Source organism: Kryptolebias marmoratus, linkage group LG21 (genome assembly GCF_001649575.2).
Source record: "Kryptolebias marmoratus isolate JLee-2015 linkage group LG21, ASM164957v2, whole genome shotgun sequence".
In the NCBI taxonomy this organism is placed as follows: Eukaryota; Metazoa; Chordata; class Actinopteri; order Cyprinodontiformes; family Rivulidae; genus Kryptolebias; species Kryptolebias marmoratus.
This window is the reverse complement of record NC_051450.1, coordinates 2057846-2078836: the sequence shown is the minus strand read 5'-3', so window position 1 is coordinate 2078836 and position 20991 is coordinate 2057846. Positions and strand designations below refer to the sequence as shown.

Genomic DNA, 20991 nt, shown 5'->3' with positions numbered 1-20991 from the left:
TGGCCGGTCCCTGCTGACAGAAAAGGGTTGCAGCGTTTTTTGGGATTCGCTAATTTCTATAGGAAATTCATTAAAGGTTTTAGTCAGGTTGCTGCACCCCTCCACGCTCTCACGTCCATTAAAACTCAGTTTACCTGGAATCAGGACGCACAGAGGTCTTTCGACGAGCTCAGGAAAAGGTTCACTCAGGCTCCCATTTTACATTCACCAGATGAAAACAAGGCCTTCATTGTAGAAGTTGATGCCTCAAGCTCCGGCGTTGGGGCAGTACTTAGTCAGGTTCTTGATGATAAATTGCTTCATCCCTGTGCTTTCTTCTCTAAGAGGTTGTCTCCTGCGGAGCAGAATTATGACGTTGGCGAAAGAGAATTACTGGCCGTAAAATTGGCCTTGGAGGAATGGAGACATTGGCTGGAGGGAGCCCAGGAACCGTTTGTCATTTGGACAGACCACAAGAACCTCGAGTACCTGAAAACCGCCAAGAGACTCAGCGCTCACCAGGCCAGGTGGGCTTTGTTCTTTTCTAGATTCAACTTCCATCTCACCTACAGGCCTGGCGAGAAGAACATTAAGGCTGATGCATTATCCAGGATCCACGAAGATGAACGGTCAGAGGAAAGGACCAGCTCGGAGGAGTTCATCCTACCCCAGGTGGTACGACTATCCATCACCAAGCTGGAGGAGGATCTCCGTCAGGCACTTCGGGAGCACCCATCTCCTTCAGCCTGCCCCTCTGATCGCATGTTTGTTCCCCCTGAGCTAAGAACGAAGGTATTAATGTTTTGTCACAACTCTAAAATTTTTTGTCACCCAGGTATCACCAAGACACTTGTGAGTTTGAGTTCGGCCAAGCCTCGCCTTGTCAGTCAGTTTACCTGTCAGAATTGACCCTAGACTGTACCAGAAACAGTAACCTCACCACTGCTGGTATTTGTGCTTACAAATAACCACATCATTCTGTAATAAGTAAACCTGTACTGTAAAATTGACAGCTGTGTAAAAGACTATGAAGGACTCTTTAAAAACAGCAGCAATCCACTTTGGTCTTAGCAGCATCAAGACTAGCTGTTAGATTGTTATTTATGTTGGATATAAAAGCTATTTCTCAAAATGGAGACTGCTCAATGATTTGTCTCAGTAAAATATGAATTCTTCACAACTTTTTCAACAGAACCTTACTTCAGAAAAACAATATCCCTTTAATTGCAAAATATTGTTTTCAGATAAACACTTTAATGAACTGTGCTGCCAAAAGGGTGTTGCCATTTTCACATATTATGAGCTCAAAAGAGGGGATGTGGTTGCAGTATTCACTTAAAATGAACCAATGTGAGTGAAGAAAAGAAGGTTCTTTTTAAACATGCTGCCAGACTATACTGGATTCAGTGACACAAAAACTGAGACACGCAACAGATGGAAAAAAACAAACGGCAGAGGACTGAAACGCCCACAAGACAATTAGTTTCACATAGTAAACAAACACAAAAGCTAAAACCTCCCTGAGAAAAATGTCTGCTTTTATCCATTTAACTTCTTTTTGGAGATGCAGATGGGTGCACTTACAGAGCAGACAGAGTAATAGCAGGCCTCACGGCGTTATCTGCCTTCTACTCATCTTCAGCCCCTAGAACACTGACAGGACAGCACGCACAGCAAGTCTCATTCTCAAAAAGAGACACCGCACATGCCCTCCTTTCCAGAAATTAGCTTTAAAAAGATTTTTTTTTTTTACTTTGCTGACTTAAAGTCTGCTGCTCCATTATTAGGATCCATTAAGGCCTGGCATGCGATGGAAACCTGTGACAGTGTCTTTTGCATCATGGGTGTGAAGAGAAATCCCCTTCACACCTCAATGACCCGTTGTGTGCTTAAAAGGTTTCTTTAAGCTCACAGCACAAGACTGCAGAAGACGACAGGGGCTCAGGATTCTTTTAGGACAAAACACCTGCATTTCTTGTTGGTCTGAGTCTCATTCCAGACAGGAACAGACAGGAGCAAACTGAACAGGCCATTTAATTGAAATGTCAAAGATTGCATTTATAGGCACAAGAAATAAGCTGCAGCCGATGTATGTTGACAATTCAAAAATACAAAACACACATTTGTTTGCACTGGAGTTTATGATAAACATCTAAAATTAGATGCACCTTTAAATTACATGGTAGTGTTTAAATGAACCCTAAAATCATCAATATGTTGCAACAATTTCTTCTCTAATTATTGAGAGTGTAAAAAAAGAACATGGCTGCTATAGTTAGCAGGTGGAAAAAAGTGTAGTTCTAATGTTAGTGCTAATAACAGATAAACCAAAAAAAAAAACAACGTAATGTATTTTATGTATTTCTCTGCATCATAATTATTATACATACATCCAGTAAAAAAGATAATGTTAAGGTTGTAAAATTTCAGTAGATACCTACACATCACTATCAGCTTTATTTAAACAAGTATTGGCCATAAAGACAAGTCTTACTGTTATTTTTCTGAAAAACTGTTAGATGGATAAAAAAATTGAAATTCATAAATTTTCCAGCATGTAATTTAAAGTAATGCTAATTACTAAAAAAAAGAGCCAGCTGACACTACTCCATGTGATGTTTGAATGAACAAAAAATTCTGTTCAAAAAATAAAAAATCTCCATCCAGCTGAAACCAAGAATTTAAACACTACATTGACATAAAAATGTCATTGATATTATATGTCAATGATCTATTAAAGTTAGTGTAATTCTAAAGCTATGTATGCCATACTACTTCTATGGTGTTTACAACCTGGATTCTTCATTGGTGTTCTGAAGATAGGAACTACTTCTGCTAATTTTGTGCAGGCTGACTTTAAACACATTGTCATACAAAAGCTCAAGTTTTGTATATAAGCAAGCTTTCAACTCCAAGATTGGCCCAGATTGTCTTTAAAAAGCCAGAAACCAGGGTAAAACCAGAAAAATCCCATCCCAGCGCTAAAAGAAGAAAAAGAGCGATAACTTGAGACCCTGTTATATGTTATCTTTTTATGCGTGTGAAGACAAATGTGTCAGCATTTATATACTGCAGCTTAAACACATCATCTTGTTACTCTGTGTGCATGTGTGAATCTGTGTATAATCTGTGTAGAATGAGGATAATTGGTGGAGGGACAGATGTAGGGACAGACTGCAGAGAGAGCTCCACCACATGCTCCATATCTGGGTTTGACTGTCTGGGCGAGACGCCATGCATTTACGCCCAGGTTTGGCGTGTAGAGCAACCGGCTCTGCTCATGAGGGAGCGGCATGCTTTAAAACCCAGGACGCCTGTTGCACAACACAGCAATTGCTCTTCACTTTCAGAATGACCTTTTAGATTTTTCAGTGCAGGAGAGAACAGATTTAGAGGGTAATGGCAGCAAAAGGGAGGGAAGTGAAGTTGGCGTTGTTCCACAGGAATGTAGCTGTGATTGATGTGTCAGAAGATCTAGTTCTCTTATCACCTCTACTCCTGCGCCAGGATATGTCACAGAATAAATTAGTTACATTTACAAAGAAAAGAGATGGAAAAAGAAACATCATGCCAGAGAGTGGGATAAATTTAGATTGACATAAAATAACAAACTAAGCCAGGAAGTTGGCTCACAGAAAAATTTGTGGCTGGTGTGTGTTTTTTTTAAACAGCAGGGAGGAATCAGACTTTATTAGAAATAGGGGAAAGATTACATCCACATAAACATGTTCAAACCTAAAACAATTAGAGAAAACCCCTAAATGCACCCAACAAAAGCCATTTCCATCTTTATGTAAAAAATGCCTAAAATTCAAAAGTAGGTTTCTTTTGTTTATTTGTTTTTGTGGGAAACAATATTGTTTTAGCTGAGGAATGCACAAGACAAAATGACTTTACTGAAAGGTAAAGTTCAAGGAATAGTTCAATCATTCTGACTTGGGATTCTATGCAAACGTTATAAATAATTAATATCTTACATGTTGTGGATAGCACTTTGAATAACCTCACTTTGGAAAAATACAGTTTACATTTGACAAGTTTGATAAGGCAAAGTCTAGTATGAATGAGACCAAGACTGAAGTAGATTGCCACCGTCAATGAGCTCCCAAGGCCTCCCACCTCTGCTCAGCCATAGAAGCCTTCTCATGGCTGAGCCATGCACCCTGCCTTAACCCTCCTCTGTTGACTCAAAGTTACAAAGGGCTTCTCTACCTCTCTGCAATTCTCTCTCTTGTGAGGGCTTCACGGGGTTAACTCCCCCTGTCCTAAATAGTGTAATCTCACTTAGAGTACTTTTTATAAAGTTTGTTTTGTTAGATTTGATTGTTGTCTTGGTCTTTGAATACGCCAAGAGGCTGGCATCCACAGGGTGAAAACTATAGTTTATTATAGGGGCTGTAATGTTTCCCTGTGTCCCTGTGCCTAAACCCGCAATCAAACAAACAAAAACAACTGTTTTGAGCAGGAACATGATAAGCACATGTCAGCGCCAAAAAAACGTAAATATTTAAACATGCAAATATGTTGTTAAGGTTCATCAAGAATGTTTTGTAAATTTATGGGTAATTTAAAATAATAATAAAAAAACAAACCTTTTTAGGCATGCAAATAAAAATTTTTGATTTCTATTTCTGCAAATAAAAACCTAAAGTATCTCATCTTTCATAGATGGTGCCAAACTGTGCCAAATGGCAAATGTCTAGCTATTTCTTTACTAAAACCTCTGTAACTTTGCTCTGCTTCACTTTAGTAGCACAAGTATTTGTACAGGTGATGCCCAAAGGTGGATTCATAAGATGATTTAAACAGAGTTTGTAATTGCTTAGAAATACTCTTTCTCTTTCCACTGGGGCCTAACAGGTTACAGTAGTGTCCAATCCTGGTCCTGGAAGGCCACTGTCCTGCATGTTTTAGTTGTTTCTCTGCTTTGAAACACCTGATTCAAATGACTGAGTGATTAACAGATTTCTGCAGAACTCAAAGACCTGCTGAAAAGCAGAGAAACATCTAAAACCTGCAGGATAGTGGCCCTCCAGGATCAGGATTGGACACCACTGGGGGATAACCATTTGAAGACTGCAGTTCCACAGAAAAAATCCACTTTAGAAATGAGTCCATTCAGATTTGCCACTTTTACCTCTTAAATACAGTTTGAATGGACTTACTTTTAAAGAGGATTTTACCATCCTAAAACTACTCCAGTCTTCAAAGTTTCACAGCATTTCATGCAAATACTATTATTTAAATCTTTACACTGCAGTCATTTTTGAATTACATGGTTATTTTAGCAAAAATATTATGAAATTCCTGCTAGGCGTGACCCATGGATACCCTGAAAGTGCTACATGATGCTACTGCCAATGCTTTTTACGTTTATGTAGTGTATGTAATTTCATTTAAATAAATGTGTAATGTGAAACTGAAACCAGTGTGAAAGTTTGAATAATAGAGTTTACATGAACCACTGTAAAATTTTGAACATTGGAGATGTTTTAACGTGGTAAAATCAACTTTGGAAATGGGTTTATATGGACTAGTCATTTTTATATTGTCAATAAAAATTGGAGCTACTGTCAAAGTGGATTTTGTTGTCCTAAAGCAGTGGTCTCCAATCCTGGTCCTCGAGGGCCACTATCCTGCATGTTTTACTTGTTTCTCTGCTCCAACACAGCTAATTTGAATCAATGGGTGATTAACAGGCTTCTGCAGAACATGAAGAGGTAATTTAACCACTGAATCAGGTGTGTTGGAGCAGGGAAACAAGGAAAACATGCAGGATAATGGCCCTCAAGGACAAGGATTGGAGACCACTGTCCTAAAGCATCTCTAATCTTCAAAATTTTAGTGGTTCATACAAAAACTATTATTTAAACTTTATCCACTGCCATCTTGTTCACAGTTGGCAGCTATATCATGAAAGCAATCCACTTTGGTCCTGGCTGCTTTCAGACTAGCCGTTAGCTTGTCAGTTCTGCCAAACAGAAGCTCTCTTTCTCCAAACTGAGGACATTTAAAGATCATTCTACAGTGGGTAAGATATTAATTAAGTATAACTTCTACACAGAAATCTTCTTCAAAAACGCCAAAATATTCCTTTTAAAAGCATTATCTTCACAACATGAATGTCCGTACTCGTATGCATATAGTGTGTAAGTTGGTTTCTTTTAGGCTAATCAGTGGTTTCTCCCTCCTACTAAAACACTTGTTCGTCTCTCAGCCCCTTTTGCCCTCCGCTGCCTGTCACCTCTAATCCTCCTCCAACAACAAGCCTTCATTAGTGCTCTTCCAATCCTCACATCCCAGACAGAGAGTTAAGCCTGGCTGTCATCTGATAACCAGCTACCATGGCTTCTGAAAGCTCTATGAGGTTTTCTTTTTTCCCTTTGAGGAGGAATGTCTCTCTCTTTTTCTTTCTGAACAGCTAAGTGCTAAGACTTCCTGTTTGGGCAAAAAGAGGGAAAGGATGAAGGGTTTCTAGAAAAGAGGTGAACGAGATTGAAACAAATTGTGGCTATTAGTATAAGGATGTAAAACCTTCGCTCTGTAATGAGGAGCCATGCCAAGACACGAGTTCTGAAAAGCCTTAGCCAGGGTCAAGCATCAAGCCTGAGCTCATACGACTCTTTGCCAGAGACACTATGAGATTATGAGAGGAATGCGTATCAAAGGCCATCCTGGCCGGCAAGATGAACTTTCCCAAGGAACGCAACCCACTGAGGGGAGGCCTTGGGGCAACTGTCACATCACATGACATGCCAGCAGATAAGACCTTCAAAGGAAACACACAGATCAGTCAGACTTATATGGACCACATTGATTATGTGTCTATGTGCACCGCAAATCCATAGCTATAGACAGGAACATGTTTTAATCGACCCAACTGTTACTGGCCAGAGGCAGGCAGGGGGAAGAAAGGCACACAAGAACAAGGTTACCAAGAGAGCAAGAAAATGAAAAGCCTACAGACAGGTACACATGTACTTTAAAAACATTAGGTGTTCATTAAGTGCTCTGTTTTCTTAAAAAAGCAACCAAAGTCAAAAAAATTAACAGATTGCTTTTGATGTGGAATGTTCACTGATAAGATTTATTTTTCTACAAAGATGAAATTTACATGTCAGTCAGTATATGGATTTAAAGCCTCCAGGGGAGTCTCTCCTTAAGCTTCAGATGTGGAAATTTTTCACTGGCAGCTCAGAAATTTGCACAAACTCTGAAGTGAGATTAGAAAGCTCCAGAGGACAGTTAAGACATTTTGGAGAATGATAGATGGAGCTGCAAATATTGATACGCAGTTCTGCCCAAGGCATCAAGTCTTATGATACAGTACACTTTATTGGCACATCTTTGACAAATATGCAAAAGAATCACAACAGGAAGATGGAGATGAAGCACGCTTCTTAAATCTCTGAACTCAAGCTGCAGCTGATAAAAAAAAGGGAAAAAATGGGACAATTTTTTCTAACATGATTTGAAGTTGTTATTCATCATTCGGAGGTCAGAACTGACTTAATGAAGAGTAACATTCATGTGATTCAAATCATCCACTTTATACAATTTTGTTAAAATAGGTTAGCTAAGATTGGTGTCTGAGCTTGAAGATGCACAAAAGACAGTGGAAAAAAAAGTAAATAAATGCAACAAGATGAGAACAAAGAAACTGACAGAAATCGAAAAAGTCAAATGAAGGGTTGAGGAAGGGCAGGAAGAACGTGATGGGTCACAGGGAGGGTGAGGTGGAGGCAGAGACAGACAGACAAATAAAGACAAAGGAGAAAGAGGGATGACGTCTCACCGTGGCAGGGAGTTGTATTGCCTCTGTGCTTGCTGGAAACCATCTTTGTCTTCCTGCTGCTGCTTCTGGACCTGAGTCTCAACTGTTACAGAATGACGTCCACTCTGTGGTTTTGTCCCATTGCCAACCTGTTACACACAAAAAATAAAGTCAAGAAACAGAATTATGACATGTGACATAAAAAAGAACTGCTTCCTTTCATATAGAGAGGCATAATTAGGCCCAAATTTACCAAACGATTGCATAGGGTTTACTAGCCAAAACTCTAGTTTAATGCATTCATTTAATTCACAAAGCCCTCATAAGGATATTTCCATCTTAAATTGAACTGCCAAACAGCCTCTCTTTGCATTGGTGCACTTTACTGCCATTTAAACAATGAATTTTATATGCACTTAAAGAAAAAAAAAATTATATCAATACCTGACAGGGCTAAAAGCACCTGATACTCTGATAACCAGAATCAGTCATTTTGAATATGCAGTTTGCGTGTAAAATTTACTCTCTTGAGATCTAGTGGAAATTGCCTCTCGGGAAAAGAAACAGAGGAAAAGGAGCAATCTACTGCACTGTTTCCTTCACAAAAAGAGGGCAGGTCAGGAGAAATACATTTACCACAAGAAGTGAAACAACAATTCTAATTAATATAATAAATAGCAATACTTAAAGAAATTACGAAAATCGCACAAAAATAGCAGTCAAGTATCAGTTTAGGTTTGCAAACCAAAATGATTGTTATACTTAATAATGTCTGAATTTAGTTTTAGTTCAATTTTCTTAATTCTTGGTGCTTCTAATCTTATAATTCTTCTCCCTTGAAATGTGTTTCCTGTAGCTCTTATACCTGATAATAATGGGAATTGTGGATCTTTTCTGTGATTTAAATCATTTGACTCAATTTACCAAAAAGAGCTGGCTTTTTTGACTCTCACATGGCTCAGAACTCTGGACTACTGTTGATGAGCAGTTTGAAAACTGAGGAGCCAGTTTTGGGCCAGCTCCCAAAAGCAAGTTTTGGATTTAATGCCCTGCAGCATTATTTTGTTCTTAAAACTCTTGTCAGTTTAATTTAACCAACTTTCAGCTTAGCAACATTTTTGGTTTATTACTCCTCAGCACATTGCAATAGTAGTCAAGTGTTTTGATAACCATACAATGAGAGATGAGTGTATTTTTCAGTATATTTTTTAAATGAAGACTAACGTTCAAAAAACAACAAATCACATTTCAAAGTTTCACAACACCAGGTATTGATTTTAACTAAAGCAAACAGTCCCAATTTTACACTTAAAAAGTGTTACCGTATCGTTCATTTGTTGCCTCAGTGTTTCTTAGACAGGAAGTGCATGTTTAAAAATTAGTCAGCCCTAAAAGTGTTTGTGCAGTTTAACCTAAAGTGCCATCTTATGGCTTCTGTAATGTGTTGCCACAGGGAACATAAAGTCCTGAGGAGTGAAAAGTGGTTGGAAGCTCTTCCCAGTGCTGTAGAAATGAACCATGGACCAGCTCAGGTGCAAAAATAGCCAAGAGTTACTGTTGTTACAAAAAGTCATGATGAGAAGCTTAAGAAAATAAAAACAAAAAAAAAACCTTTCCTGTGAAACAAACGAACACCCACAGAAAAACATTTAAACCACTTCAAAGTCCCCAACAGCAGAGTGAGCATGTGTGAATGATGAAGAATTAGCCGCACCTAAAAATGTACCCAGACATGCAAAACAAGTGTGGAATTTATGTATTATTTAATTTTTTATTTATATATTTTTATATCAACATATTTTACACGTCACTTTGGTAAAAAAGAAAACAAAAAAATATTGAGGGATTGAGAGTTTATTGTTGAACAGTGCATCTGAAAAAATGTGTTAAATTAAAAGTGTTGTTGAATAGCTCTGAGTAAAGAAATCCCATAAATGGAGTTTACCTTTTCACAAGTTGTATTTAGGACATTATTTAGAAAATTAATTAAATGTCCATGGCTTTATTCAATTTTATACACATTTAAGCAACTTGTTGCTGAGGATTCACACCTATAAATCTGTTGGCCTCACACTATACAACTTACCTGTTTCTGTGGTGTTTGTATTTGTTGTCTGATCATCTATGAGGTTTACATGGAGATATCTCTGAAAACCAACCCTCTGCTAACAAGCTGGCTGATGAAGGAACATGACAAGCCAATTAAAAGAAACGAGCTCAGAAAGTGTTGCAAATACAGCTTCACCAGGTGTCAGTTTTCTTGAGACTTGGCCAATAATGTGGCAGGCAAGTACTGCTGCAAGGCTTGGGTGATCGTGATTCTGCTTTCACCAATTATTTTTACTATTTTACAAAGCAGTTTTAAAGATAAAGTGTTTTATATTTAGAAATAACATTTACTTACATTTGAAAAATGTGTGCCTTTTTCATTATGAGACTGAAACACCACATTACAGAAAGAGTTGATGGGATAAAGGTTGTTAGGCGGAATAACAGGCTGTGAGCAAAAACGTCTTCTTGGACACGTTGTGTATTCCTGAAATGTTGGCTTTCCTTTTTCACTTGGACAGCTGCAATAACAGCACAATTACTTTTCACTCAGTGTCGATCGCAAAATCTTTCTCAAAGAGCGCCAAGTCCTAAAAACATAACAGTATTCCACATGGGTGAAGTGAATTGGACTCATGTGTTTCAGGCTGTAAGAACACATTCCTCTAGCTCTGAAAATGTAGAGCATAAAAACAAATATTGGGTAAGGGAAAAAGAGATTTTTTTTTCTGAAGCCAAATGCAGTGGTAGAAAAATAATAAGTTATGCATTCTTCCTTGATATGGCTGTAAAGGAAGCAGTGAGAAATCTGGAGATGCCTGATGCTTCTGTCTGAAAGTGAGGGGTTGAGGTGGATGACGCCATGCGGAGGGAAATGCATGAGAAATAGCCAGGAGAGAAAATCAGTCAGTGTAATGGCATTATCCAGGAAAGGAGAATCAGATTATTCCATGTTAGGCCGGAATACAATGCCATGTGAAATATGACATTTGTCGAAATCAAATCAAAGAGACGTAAGTGTTTGTTTTTATCCAATAATGTGAAAAATGATGTCAATACGGCACACTTTTATCTCTCCCTCATTTCCTTGTTGGTGTCACAGACAATGCAGAGAGTAAAAAAAAAAAACAACAACAACAACAACAAAAACCCAGTTCTACGCCTATTTAAATTTAAAAGCCTAAAGGGACATAATTATGAAAATTTTTTGCAGCCATCAAATTCCCCAGACAAGAGAAGCAGTTGGGTGGGAGCTGAATTTTAAGAGTTCAAAACACAAACAGAACTGACAAAGTGCAATATTTTTCTCAATCAGAGATGGCCACAAAGAGGCATCAAAGAAAGTTCAGATGATGGATGAGCACTAGCATATGGCTTTACCATTCTCTCTTATGCTCTCATATAGGAACCAGTTGTGTTGTACCCAAAAAGCCATGTGGAAGACATTTAAGTTGCTAATGGGCAGAGAGAAGAAGAAGAAAGTGGGAGAATGGTAATAAATCACCACATCCCCACAAAAGCCCAGTTGGATAATGATTCTCTCTTAAAGTCAGCATGCCAACCCAATTCTGCCAATTTATTATAAGCAAACCCAGTCCATTTGTGGTTGGTGGGGTGTGTAGCTTCGGGCGGAGCATCTATCTGACACAAGCAGTGTGGTCTACTATTTCCTGATCTTCTAAAAAGGTAGCCAGACAGAATGGGACACCGGTTTGGTTTTCTTCATATTACATTCCATTAAAAATATTTTATACATATAAAACTATTGTGGCTTTTTGATGGTCATAGTGAATGCATGAGGATAAAGGGCTGATGTATATATTTTTTATGAAATACATTAGAAAAAAGGGAATCATTGCTCCTTCATTTAGCCCTTATCTTATCTGTTACCAGTTTAGTCTTTAAATGAATGGAGGGAGATGAAAGCGAGTAGAAGTACGTGAAGATGTTCCTCTGTGCTCACACGTGCTGATGAATGCAGATGTGTTTTGTCTGAGATTCAGCAACTCTACTGCACAGCAAAAACCATATCAGAATCCCTATTAAAAATACACACTAACAAAGAAGCCCCCTTCACACTAGATGATGGCCACAATATGACAGTTAAAACTGAACCAGGACATGGAGGGTCCTTGTAGAGACAGCGCAGTCTGCAGGTGCATATTAAAGAGGACCTATTATGCTTCCTTGAACAAGTCAGGATATGTCTGTGGGCTATACAAAACATGTTCATTAAATTTAGTACACAAAATCATTCTCAGATATTGAGATTTCACCTGATCAGTTCTACCTGTTTTGAGCTCATTTCAGAATGAGCAGTTTTAGGGCTACATCACTATTAAGCAAACAAGCTGCTGTTGGCCATGCCCCCCAACTCAGTGTCCCGTCTCAAAACATAAAAACTGTCTGAAGGAGTAAATGCTGCGAATCTGACCTGCATTTATATTGTTATAAATTCAAACTGAGGATTCTGACTTTGGGACAGGGGCACTAAGCAGTTCTTAACCGACATTTGTCGAGTCGGACCCCTACTGGTAGAGAGTTGGGACAGTAGCAATATGTTCAACACGTTCTATATTGCAGCCGACAACAAAACATTGTCCTTTTCCAGCAGAAGTGGGTGGAGCTCCACTTGGGTTGCTAGGTGAGGGACTGGGCTCGGCTTGGGGTTGCTAGGTAATGGGGATTGTGACGCAACAATCCCGAGGTTTTTGAAACAGGTCATTTTGCAGACATCAGAAAACACTTACTTATTAAAAAAAAAAACAGCTGAGTGGTTTTTTTGGTTTTTTTTCTTGCGCTTGAACTGTTTCTAGAAGCACTAGATACCCAAATGGAAGTACAAAAACATGCAAAAAGTGAATTTTGCATAATAGGTCCTCTTTAAGAACACATTGAATTCACCCATGACTTGTGATACAGTGTGATAAAATCCACAGTGGTTTTATGATGCAAGGGTTAATCGTTGTGGCGGTAACATTAAGGTGTTGGATAGAGCATTAGGGAGCTTGATGGCAGTGTATCAGTGAAGGAAACCTTGGGAACATTAGTATCTCTCAGTTGTCAAGAATCAAACCAGGACTAGCCACCCTAGCCTCATGCCTAGGCTATGAGCATGATCATGACAAGGTCATGAACTCAACTCAGCAAAGACTTGTTACTTATGGTAGCATTGTGCTAGCACAATGTGACCTGTGCATAGATGCATTCTGATGTGGTTGCTGATGTATAAAGCATTGTGAGGGTGCAAGAGAGCAACTAAAAAAAATAGGAGAAAAAACTTCTTTAATGAACACTAAGAGTGTTACTGTATATTGTTTGCCTTTGCACTGTTGAAGGATTTCCATAATACTTGGTGTGAACAGAGTCATCCTTCTTTATGAAAGTGGGGTTTTAATAACTATAATTATGTGTTTGGTAGTGTTCAAATTTAAAGTTCTATTGAATATGGCTTTATGGGTTCAGCAAACCATGTCTCTGTATTTGTACAACAATAAACAACAAAATAATCCTTTCATAACTAATATGACAATTTAGTTATTTCTTTAAGCATGAAAGAAAACCATGTGAAAATAAACTAGCTCTAGCACAAAAGTCTCTGAAGAATCGCCACATAATTTACTCCAGCACACAAAACACTCCATGTACAGTTTGACTGCTTACAATCAGTGGGATCATACTCTTTTATGGCAGAAAGCCATGTTGTCTTAACACTAACCTTTAGCCCCTGGAAAATCAAGTGACTGAGGCTAATAGTAGCTCATTGTGCATGTGATCACAGAGGAAGGAGTCTGCTTAACATAGTCCAGCACCCATCGGCTCGGAAGCACTTTAACCAGGCCAGCTAATGTTTACATAAACACAATAAATACTTGTTGACACATGCATCCTGGTAGCGGTAGCGTGACATTAATATAATAAAATAAAACAGTTTCCCATGAATAGGGATTTTACAAGCTGCTGCTGGCATGTTTGATCCAAGATCCCAGCATGACACTCACACTTCTATGTGTGGTCATGCTCATGAGTGCTCAAAGTCGACAGTACAAATCAATTTTATTATCAGAGAAAAAGTTGGCACAAAAAAAAACAACTTGTGGTTTTATGGTGAACATCTGGAAATCCCCTGTCAAAAAGGAGGCAGACAAAGAAAACAACCGGGTGGAAGGGAGGGCTTTACGATAGGCAGGTCTTCTTGAATCTTGGTCATTATTTCATTAAGTTGGAGCGACAGTTTGAGCACTGACCTGAGCATTGTCATCGCACCTGTTCACAGCAAACACACCTGAGCTCAGAGCCTAAACACTTCAGGGAAGAGCTGAGGGTCAAATAAAAAGTCAACACCTTCACATCTCACAGAGAAATGTAAATACACTTCTCCATTGCCTCCCATCCCAATGATAACTTGTGTTGCTTTTATCTGAAAATCTGATAAAAGTTAGAATAAAAAGGAGGGTGTGTGTAACAGCAACCTGTTAGGTATTTGTCTATTTTTTTCTTTCAACTTCAAACATTTACATTTCTATAGCATCTGAGATGACTACACAAGCATTTAACAATCATCCAGTACTGTCTGAATAAAATCACAATCTAGGCAAATATTCCACTAAATCCAAAGTGGTACAGTTTGCTTTGCACAAAATTTTACTGTTTTAATAAAGCCACGCACCAGCTCATCTTGTTCTTGTTTGGAGATTAGTAATAGTAGAAGTAGCAAACCGACATGAGTAGTCATAAATATATTGACAAAAGTAAAAACAACAAAATAAAGTCTGCAGATTTTATAATTGTACCCATTTAACTATCCTCTCCAGTATCTTCCCTTTCTCCAGTCACATTCATTGAGTATTTGTGAAAGAAGAGGTCATTGATGCTACTGTCACACTGTTGTGTATTTTGCCCAGGTTTTGGATATTCTATTTACAAGGGTCAAAATGTAAAGACAAGTGGCTCATGTTGGAAAAAGTTACGTCTTGTGACCTAAATGACCTATGGTTAACATTAACGATACTATTCTGTTATGTATATTGAGTATGTATAGTGTTGAGGGGTGAGAAAGTTGCAGCCAACTATGGTGTAAGCATGATGTATGCTACTCTGCCATGGCACAACTTTTATCAGTGACATTTTGTTCTTTGATGAGACAGGGCTACAGAGTATCTGTGGCATTCACCAGCATTTTCTTGTCACAATTCTTCTATGAGTCTGTGGAAATGGTCAAACTGCAGTCTTATGTAAGCATCGAGCCATCCTGTCACCCACCATCCTCCGGGTCTTCTTCTTGCTCTACTCCAGCAGATCTCAGTTTGGAAATTTGTCTTGTGTTCTCCTTGTCTTCAAGTAAAGTCCAAATCAATCCGACAACTGCAAATTGCACAGCAGTTTCTTCAAGGCCCGTATTTGTGAAATATGTCATGTGACCTGATACAGCATACACTGGTACCAAAAAAAATGTCTTGCAAGTATTGTTTGTGCTCTTACAACACCACATATATTGCAAACAACATAATATGTACACAGCAGCAATCACATGACATTGTGAACAACATTGTACGTATGCAATACATACACCATGAACACAAAGAAATATGGTACTAATATGCAGCTCTAACAAGGTAAATAAGAGAAATAATCAATAGCAATCCATATTGTGTATAAAAGCACTGTAAGTACACCACAATAATACAGCAATGCAGACAGAACGTTAACACAGTATAGCGTGAAACATAATTGTGAGGTCAATGCTTTGTAACTTCTGTTATCATCTGTGGCAACTTGCTGGAAATCATGCTAATATGTTTTAATATCATTGCCCTAACCCAAAAGGCAATGTTGTGAAGTTATTTTATTACAGCTAAGAATTGCAGTAGGGCATTGAAGCACAAGGTAAATATGTACAAAGGAACTGATATGGATGTATGGGATTTAACACATCATCAGTAGGGTAAAACTAACCTGTCTCACAACGGTCTAATCCCAGCTCATGTTCCAGCTATAGCTCTAGGAGGATAGACCCAAATACAATAAAAAAGTAAAGCTTTTTGGAATGAATTGCATTTGTGGCTAATAGCCCTACAAATGGTTAAAAATTAAAAGATAAATACATTAAAAACCATCTTTATTGGAATTTCTGTTTCATATTTCTTCTTAAATGATGAAGTTGTGATGAAAAAGTACCATTTTCCATCCTTTTTTCTTGTACATTATTTCGTCCTTACTTTTACTTTCTATCTTTGCAAAGTTTACCACCTAACATTATCTGGATGCATCTTTTATTTTTATTCTGGTTTCACACATTTCCAGAGTCAAAGGTCCTTCGCTGCTGTTAATTTCTTCTCATCTGTGCTAATGTATAATATTAATGTAACATTTTTTTGTTTGTTTATTTACCTTCCAAACACTGATTGTGATTCCCTTTTCACAGCACTGAAATAAGATAGACTTCAGTTTGTTGTTCAGCTTGTTTGGTATCTTATCATTGGAGAGAAGCAGTATGCGCAACAGTGTCAACAGTCATAAGCAATTAGAAGCTCAGATGCCGAAAGAGAAAGACTTAGACTGTTTAATGCTGAACAAACATTTAACTCCTCAGGAAAAAAAAAAAAAAATGGTGATTGATGTCTGCTCAGTGATTTTTTTTTTCCAACTGTCAGTTGTACAAACACCGAAATAAATCCAGAGTAAATAAAGTCTGCCTTCGTCGATATAAGAACATTGTGGGAAGCATGCCAGTTGCTGCTGTTTTACATAAACTCATTTAGACAGTGTAGAAATCAAACAGCAGGAGATGCAGACCAATTTAAATGACAAACTGACACTGAGAGTTCTCCAGAATTTTAAATGCCAGATTTTTTAAATTTCAAGGTCTGACATTCTGACCTGCTATTTAGATAATAGCTCTGTTTGATGTTATGGTTAGTTAATATCTTTTCAAAAAAAAAAAGTCACAGAATAAAGGCACATCTGTTTGCAACCACCGCAAGGCAATGACCATAAATAGTGAAAAGATGCATTTTAGGTGAGTATATTATATGTGGCTTTTAAAAAAATTTGATAATCCCCTTACTGGTAAACTACGGTAAGCATCTAAAAGAATGGTCTGATTTGGATATATTTTAGGCATATTTAGACCATTGTTAGATATGTAAAAGACCTTATTTGCAAGGAGCCGGCATGTCTAAAACAAACACCAGAGGACTTAAGTTGTGGCATTATGAGTGGAATGATAGTATAATCAGGTAGTTGCTGGATAGTCTGACAGTCAGTCAAAACAGTGAGTGAAAATCAGCAGACACAGAGGATGCCTTGTTAATGTATTATACACCATTACTAGCACTTGATGGAGTTTGATAGGGGTTGCACTGTAGTCTTGAGCCAAATATTACAAAACCTTATGACATTTGCACCTGCTATCTGGACACAAGTATTGGCTGCTTAAAAACACCCCATGTCATACTAAACCATGTCTTGACAATTGGCTTTAGTGTCTAATGCAAAAGATGCCATTAAGACCAGAACAGTGACAGGTTTCAAAATCTAAAGACATGAACCAATGACAAGTAGAGGTGTATCATGTTTAGTGATGAATCTCCATTCTGCAAACCCACAGATGACCATTGTAGGTGTGTGTGCAGTGGTGGGCCATCAGGGCCAGCAAGGCCTTCTCTGCTGGCCTAACATAACCAGAAATCATGATCATAATTATGATAACGGTTAATTTAATTTTTAATTTACTTTCCCTAGATATCTAAAAGTGTTCATATTCTCTTCATGTCATATTATGCTCCTTCCAGTGCTGTTGTTTTTAGGTTAAAGTTTTTATCCAATCAGAATTCAGCTATCTTGTGTTGCCAGGCTGTATGAAATCTGCCCGGGCCTTCAGAATCAACAGTGTGGGCGTCGGTACACTGTAAGTGAACGGGCAAATACAGTTGATAGATAGTTGCGATAGCCAATCAGATCACGAGTTGTGTCAGTAAGGCCCTCAAGCTGGTCTCACGTTGAACGTGACATTTACGCGTCCTGTGATTGGATATGGATGCTTACCAGTTTGAGCCACAGCAGTGCTATGCAGATCAACAGAATCACACTCGGGACTGTTAACTGTTAAAAACTTTTTTAACCCGCAATGGCCGAAGGAGAGCAACACGTTGATTTGGTTGCTGATATACTGGCAAGGCCATTTTCAAGACGAACTTTTCAAGAGAAGCTAGATCTCATTAGAGGAGGACAGCCGACCCCTGAGCTAGCTAACCTGCCCCAGGCGGGAAAAAAGGAGAATGGATTTTGTGTTGAAATAAGTGACAGCTGTTTTGGTGAGTGCAAACATTTTATTTATTTAGTTTTGACAGTAGTATACCAGATATGTTTTAATTGTTGATGCGGGTTTGTTGATTTTTAAAATGCGCTGGATAATAGCCCATTTTGTACACAACTGAGGTGATGCAATGCCTAGTAGTGCTTAAGTGTGTTTCTAACTACTCTCCAGTCCTGGTGTTATAAATGCTGGCATAATGAAAGGTATTTATTGACTAAGTTGGACATCGTTGAAGACCTAAGTGTGAAATGAATTGCCCGCCACTGTGTGTGTGTATGCTAAGAGGAAAGGACCAACGCTGCCATTTTGTGGATAGAGATAGCAGTGTTACTCCTGGCATCATGGTGTGGGAAGCCATAGGGTATGGCTTTAGGTCACCTCCGGTAATGTTTTGTGGGACATCAGGGACATCCTGCATCTGCATGTCTTACCACTTCTAAAAGAGCACCCTAGTACAGTCTTTCAACAATCTGCCTATACATGACACGTGTCTATAGACTAGCTGTGTCATGTTAAGGTCCTCATGTAGCCAGCAAGGTCTCCCAATCGTTCCCAATCAAACATATGTGGGATCAGCTCAGATGCCTATAGCAACCCAGTACCTAAACCACCAGATTTCAAAAGTCACGTCTGTGGGCCAACTTGCGGCAGTATAGAACACAATTCCACACCAAATAGCTGCTTGTATTCATTCATTATATATTTGATCTAATATTATATTCATTGCAATTCAGTCACATACCCTTTCAACTTGTGCCATTTTCTATTAGCCACTCTGTTAGGGTTGTGAACTTTTTTTCTCGGTGAATGTGGTTTAAAATAAATGCTTGAATTAAGCAACATCTTTGCTTAATTTTACAGCTCTAACAAACCACTAGAGATAATGAACTGTTCTGCATGGATGCTGAGATTATTTCACTGAGCACTGAAGAGATAAAATAAAGTGCTGTTTTTCCCTTAAACTATAGTCACAGCTAAACTTTTAATGCACAGCATGGTGGGAAGTAAAATTGAGGCAGGATGAATTAACAAAGGAATTAACTTGATTACCTTCTTCTATTTATAATGAATAAAGCCCATTGTTGCCACAGATCAATCATGGAAGAGAAGATTGGCTCAAAGAAACTCCTCTCAAATTTTAATTTAGAAATTTTAATTTAAAATCCCTTTAATCAGGTCTAATGGAAATTATAATGAACACAGTGGTTCACTTTTGTCAGTCCCTTTTTTCTAGCTAGTCCTGCAGGGTCAAATTTTTCCTTTATTAATCTCCTTTCTTCCATCCCTCCACAAGTCTGTCCCATTTCTGAGACAGAAAAGACGTGCACAAAGACAAGTAATCAGTAATTAGTTAAAGTTTAATCATAAATTTGGGGACATTTGTCAGCAGTTGTGACTGAAGTCTATAGCTTGACTCAGTGGAATATAATAGCTCTGCAGTCATAGAGCATTCACTGTGGATGACACCATCTGATAACTGAACTGTCCAGAAACGTGTGACTGTTTATATTGTACTCAGTTTTAAACAGAGTTATTTCAATTTTTACTCCTTTCACAATGAAGAGTGTCATTACTATCAGTCATATGGTGCAAGAATTTATGACACCTTTTAATTGGAGTCTGCAAATTCATGCCACTAAATAGCATCATCAGGGGCTAATTGTGTTTTTGTGTTAGTTTGTTTTTATTCACTTTGTATCACTACTGTTGGAATAATAATAATAATAATAATAATAATAATAATAATAATAATAATAATAATAATAAATACTATAGTGTATTTTTAAAGTAAATTCACAAAAACAAACTGAAGAGACTCACCCAGGATTGATCAAAACTGAATGAGCGCTGATGGTCGTCCAGGTCATCCTGTCTGGCATGCTGGAACTCATGTCTCAGCTTCTGTATCCGGTCATGGTTACTGGGAGCCATCTGAGTACTGTGAGAGAGAGCAGGTAAACTTTTTTAGTATTTAAAGAGAAACAATACAAGATAATTTGGGTATATTTTTTTCACGGAGCCCTCTCTCAAGGGTAACACCTGAAAGATGATTCTAACTAGCATGATTTTCCAGGTGCTTTTTTAATATTTTAATAATTCACTTAGCCATACTGACACCACTCTAAATTGTTCAGGGGATTCCTTGATCTGACAGCCATGATTCCTGTTTGCATATCTGGCTGACATTTTAGCATGCTTTCTATATCCACCTCTGATTCCCAGCATTTCCTCCCACATGAGTAAAAGTGTTCCCTGTGCGCCATTGTGAGTGATGCATGTTTCTTTCTGAATGCTGAAGAATGTTGGCCTTTTATGGTACACAGTCATTAAACATTGTGGAAAGCCCTCATTTACATCTCCTTCATTACAGGCCTTTGAGAGGCCTGTCAATAGGAATCAATAGTGCTCCCTCAGCTTAATCAGGCTTTCTTTTTATTACGAGCTACAGAGACAGGACATGACAAAACACATAATTATGATGAAACAGCCGGCTTGATAATAAGACTGCACTTGAGAATACCTCAGGGATGAAAGTGACCAAAGGTTAAGAATTTGAGCTAGAAGGGGATGGGAGCTCTAAAATGGAGGGAAAGGAATGAATAGGGTGTGAGAAAAAAAAGAGAGAGATAAAAGTAGGAGGCGTGTTCAGAGGAATAGTGCTGAGTGTAAAAAAAGAGAAAAGTTAAACAAGAGCATGTGTGAAGTAAAAAAAAAAAAACAATGTCAGCCAAGAAGAGGGAACTACAGGTGCTGGTCATAAAATTAGAATATCATGAAAAAGTAGATTGATTTCAGTAATTCCATTTAAAAAGTGAAACTTGTATATTATATTCATACATTACATACAAACTCATATATTTCAAATGTTTAT

The 20991-nt window shown here is 38.1% G+C and overlaps 1 protein-coding gene across 2 annotated transcripts in view; it reads right to left on the bottom strand.

Annotated features, from left to right (window-relative positions):
• LOC108245193 (partitioning defective 3 homolog) overlaps positions 1 to 20991 on the bottom strand; it is a 485244-nt gene that overhangs the window by 30786 nt on the left and 433467 nt on the right. Inside the window, exons 22-23 of one of the 2 annotated variants that reach the window (XM_017431896.3) lie at positions 19941 to 20058; positions 7775 to 7902 (exon numbers count right to left, since the gene is read on the bottom strand). The exons of the other annotated variant lie outside the window; for it this stretch is intronic. Coding sequence (XP_017287385.1) covers positions 7775 to 7902; positions 19941 to 20058 — 246 coding nt within the window. The remainder of the gene's footprint in view (positions 1 to 7774; positions 7903 to 19940; positions 20059 to 20991) is intronic. 2 annotated transcript variants of the gene reach the window in all.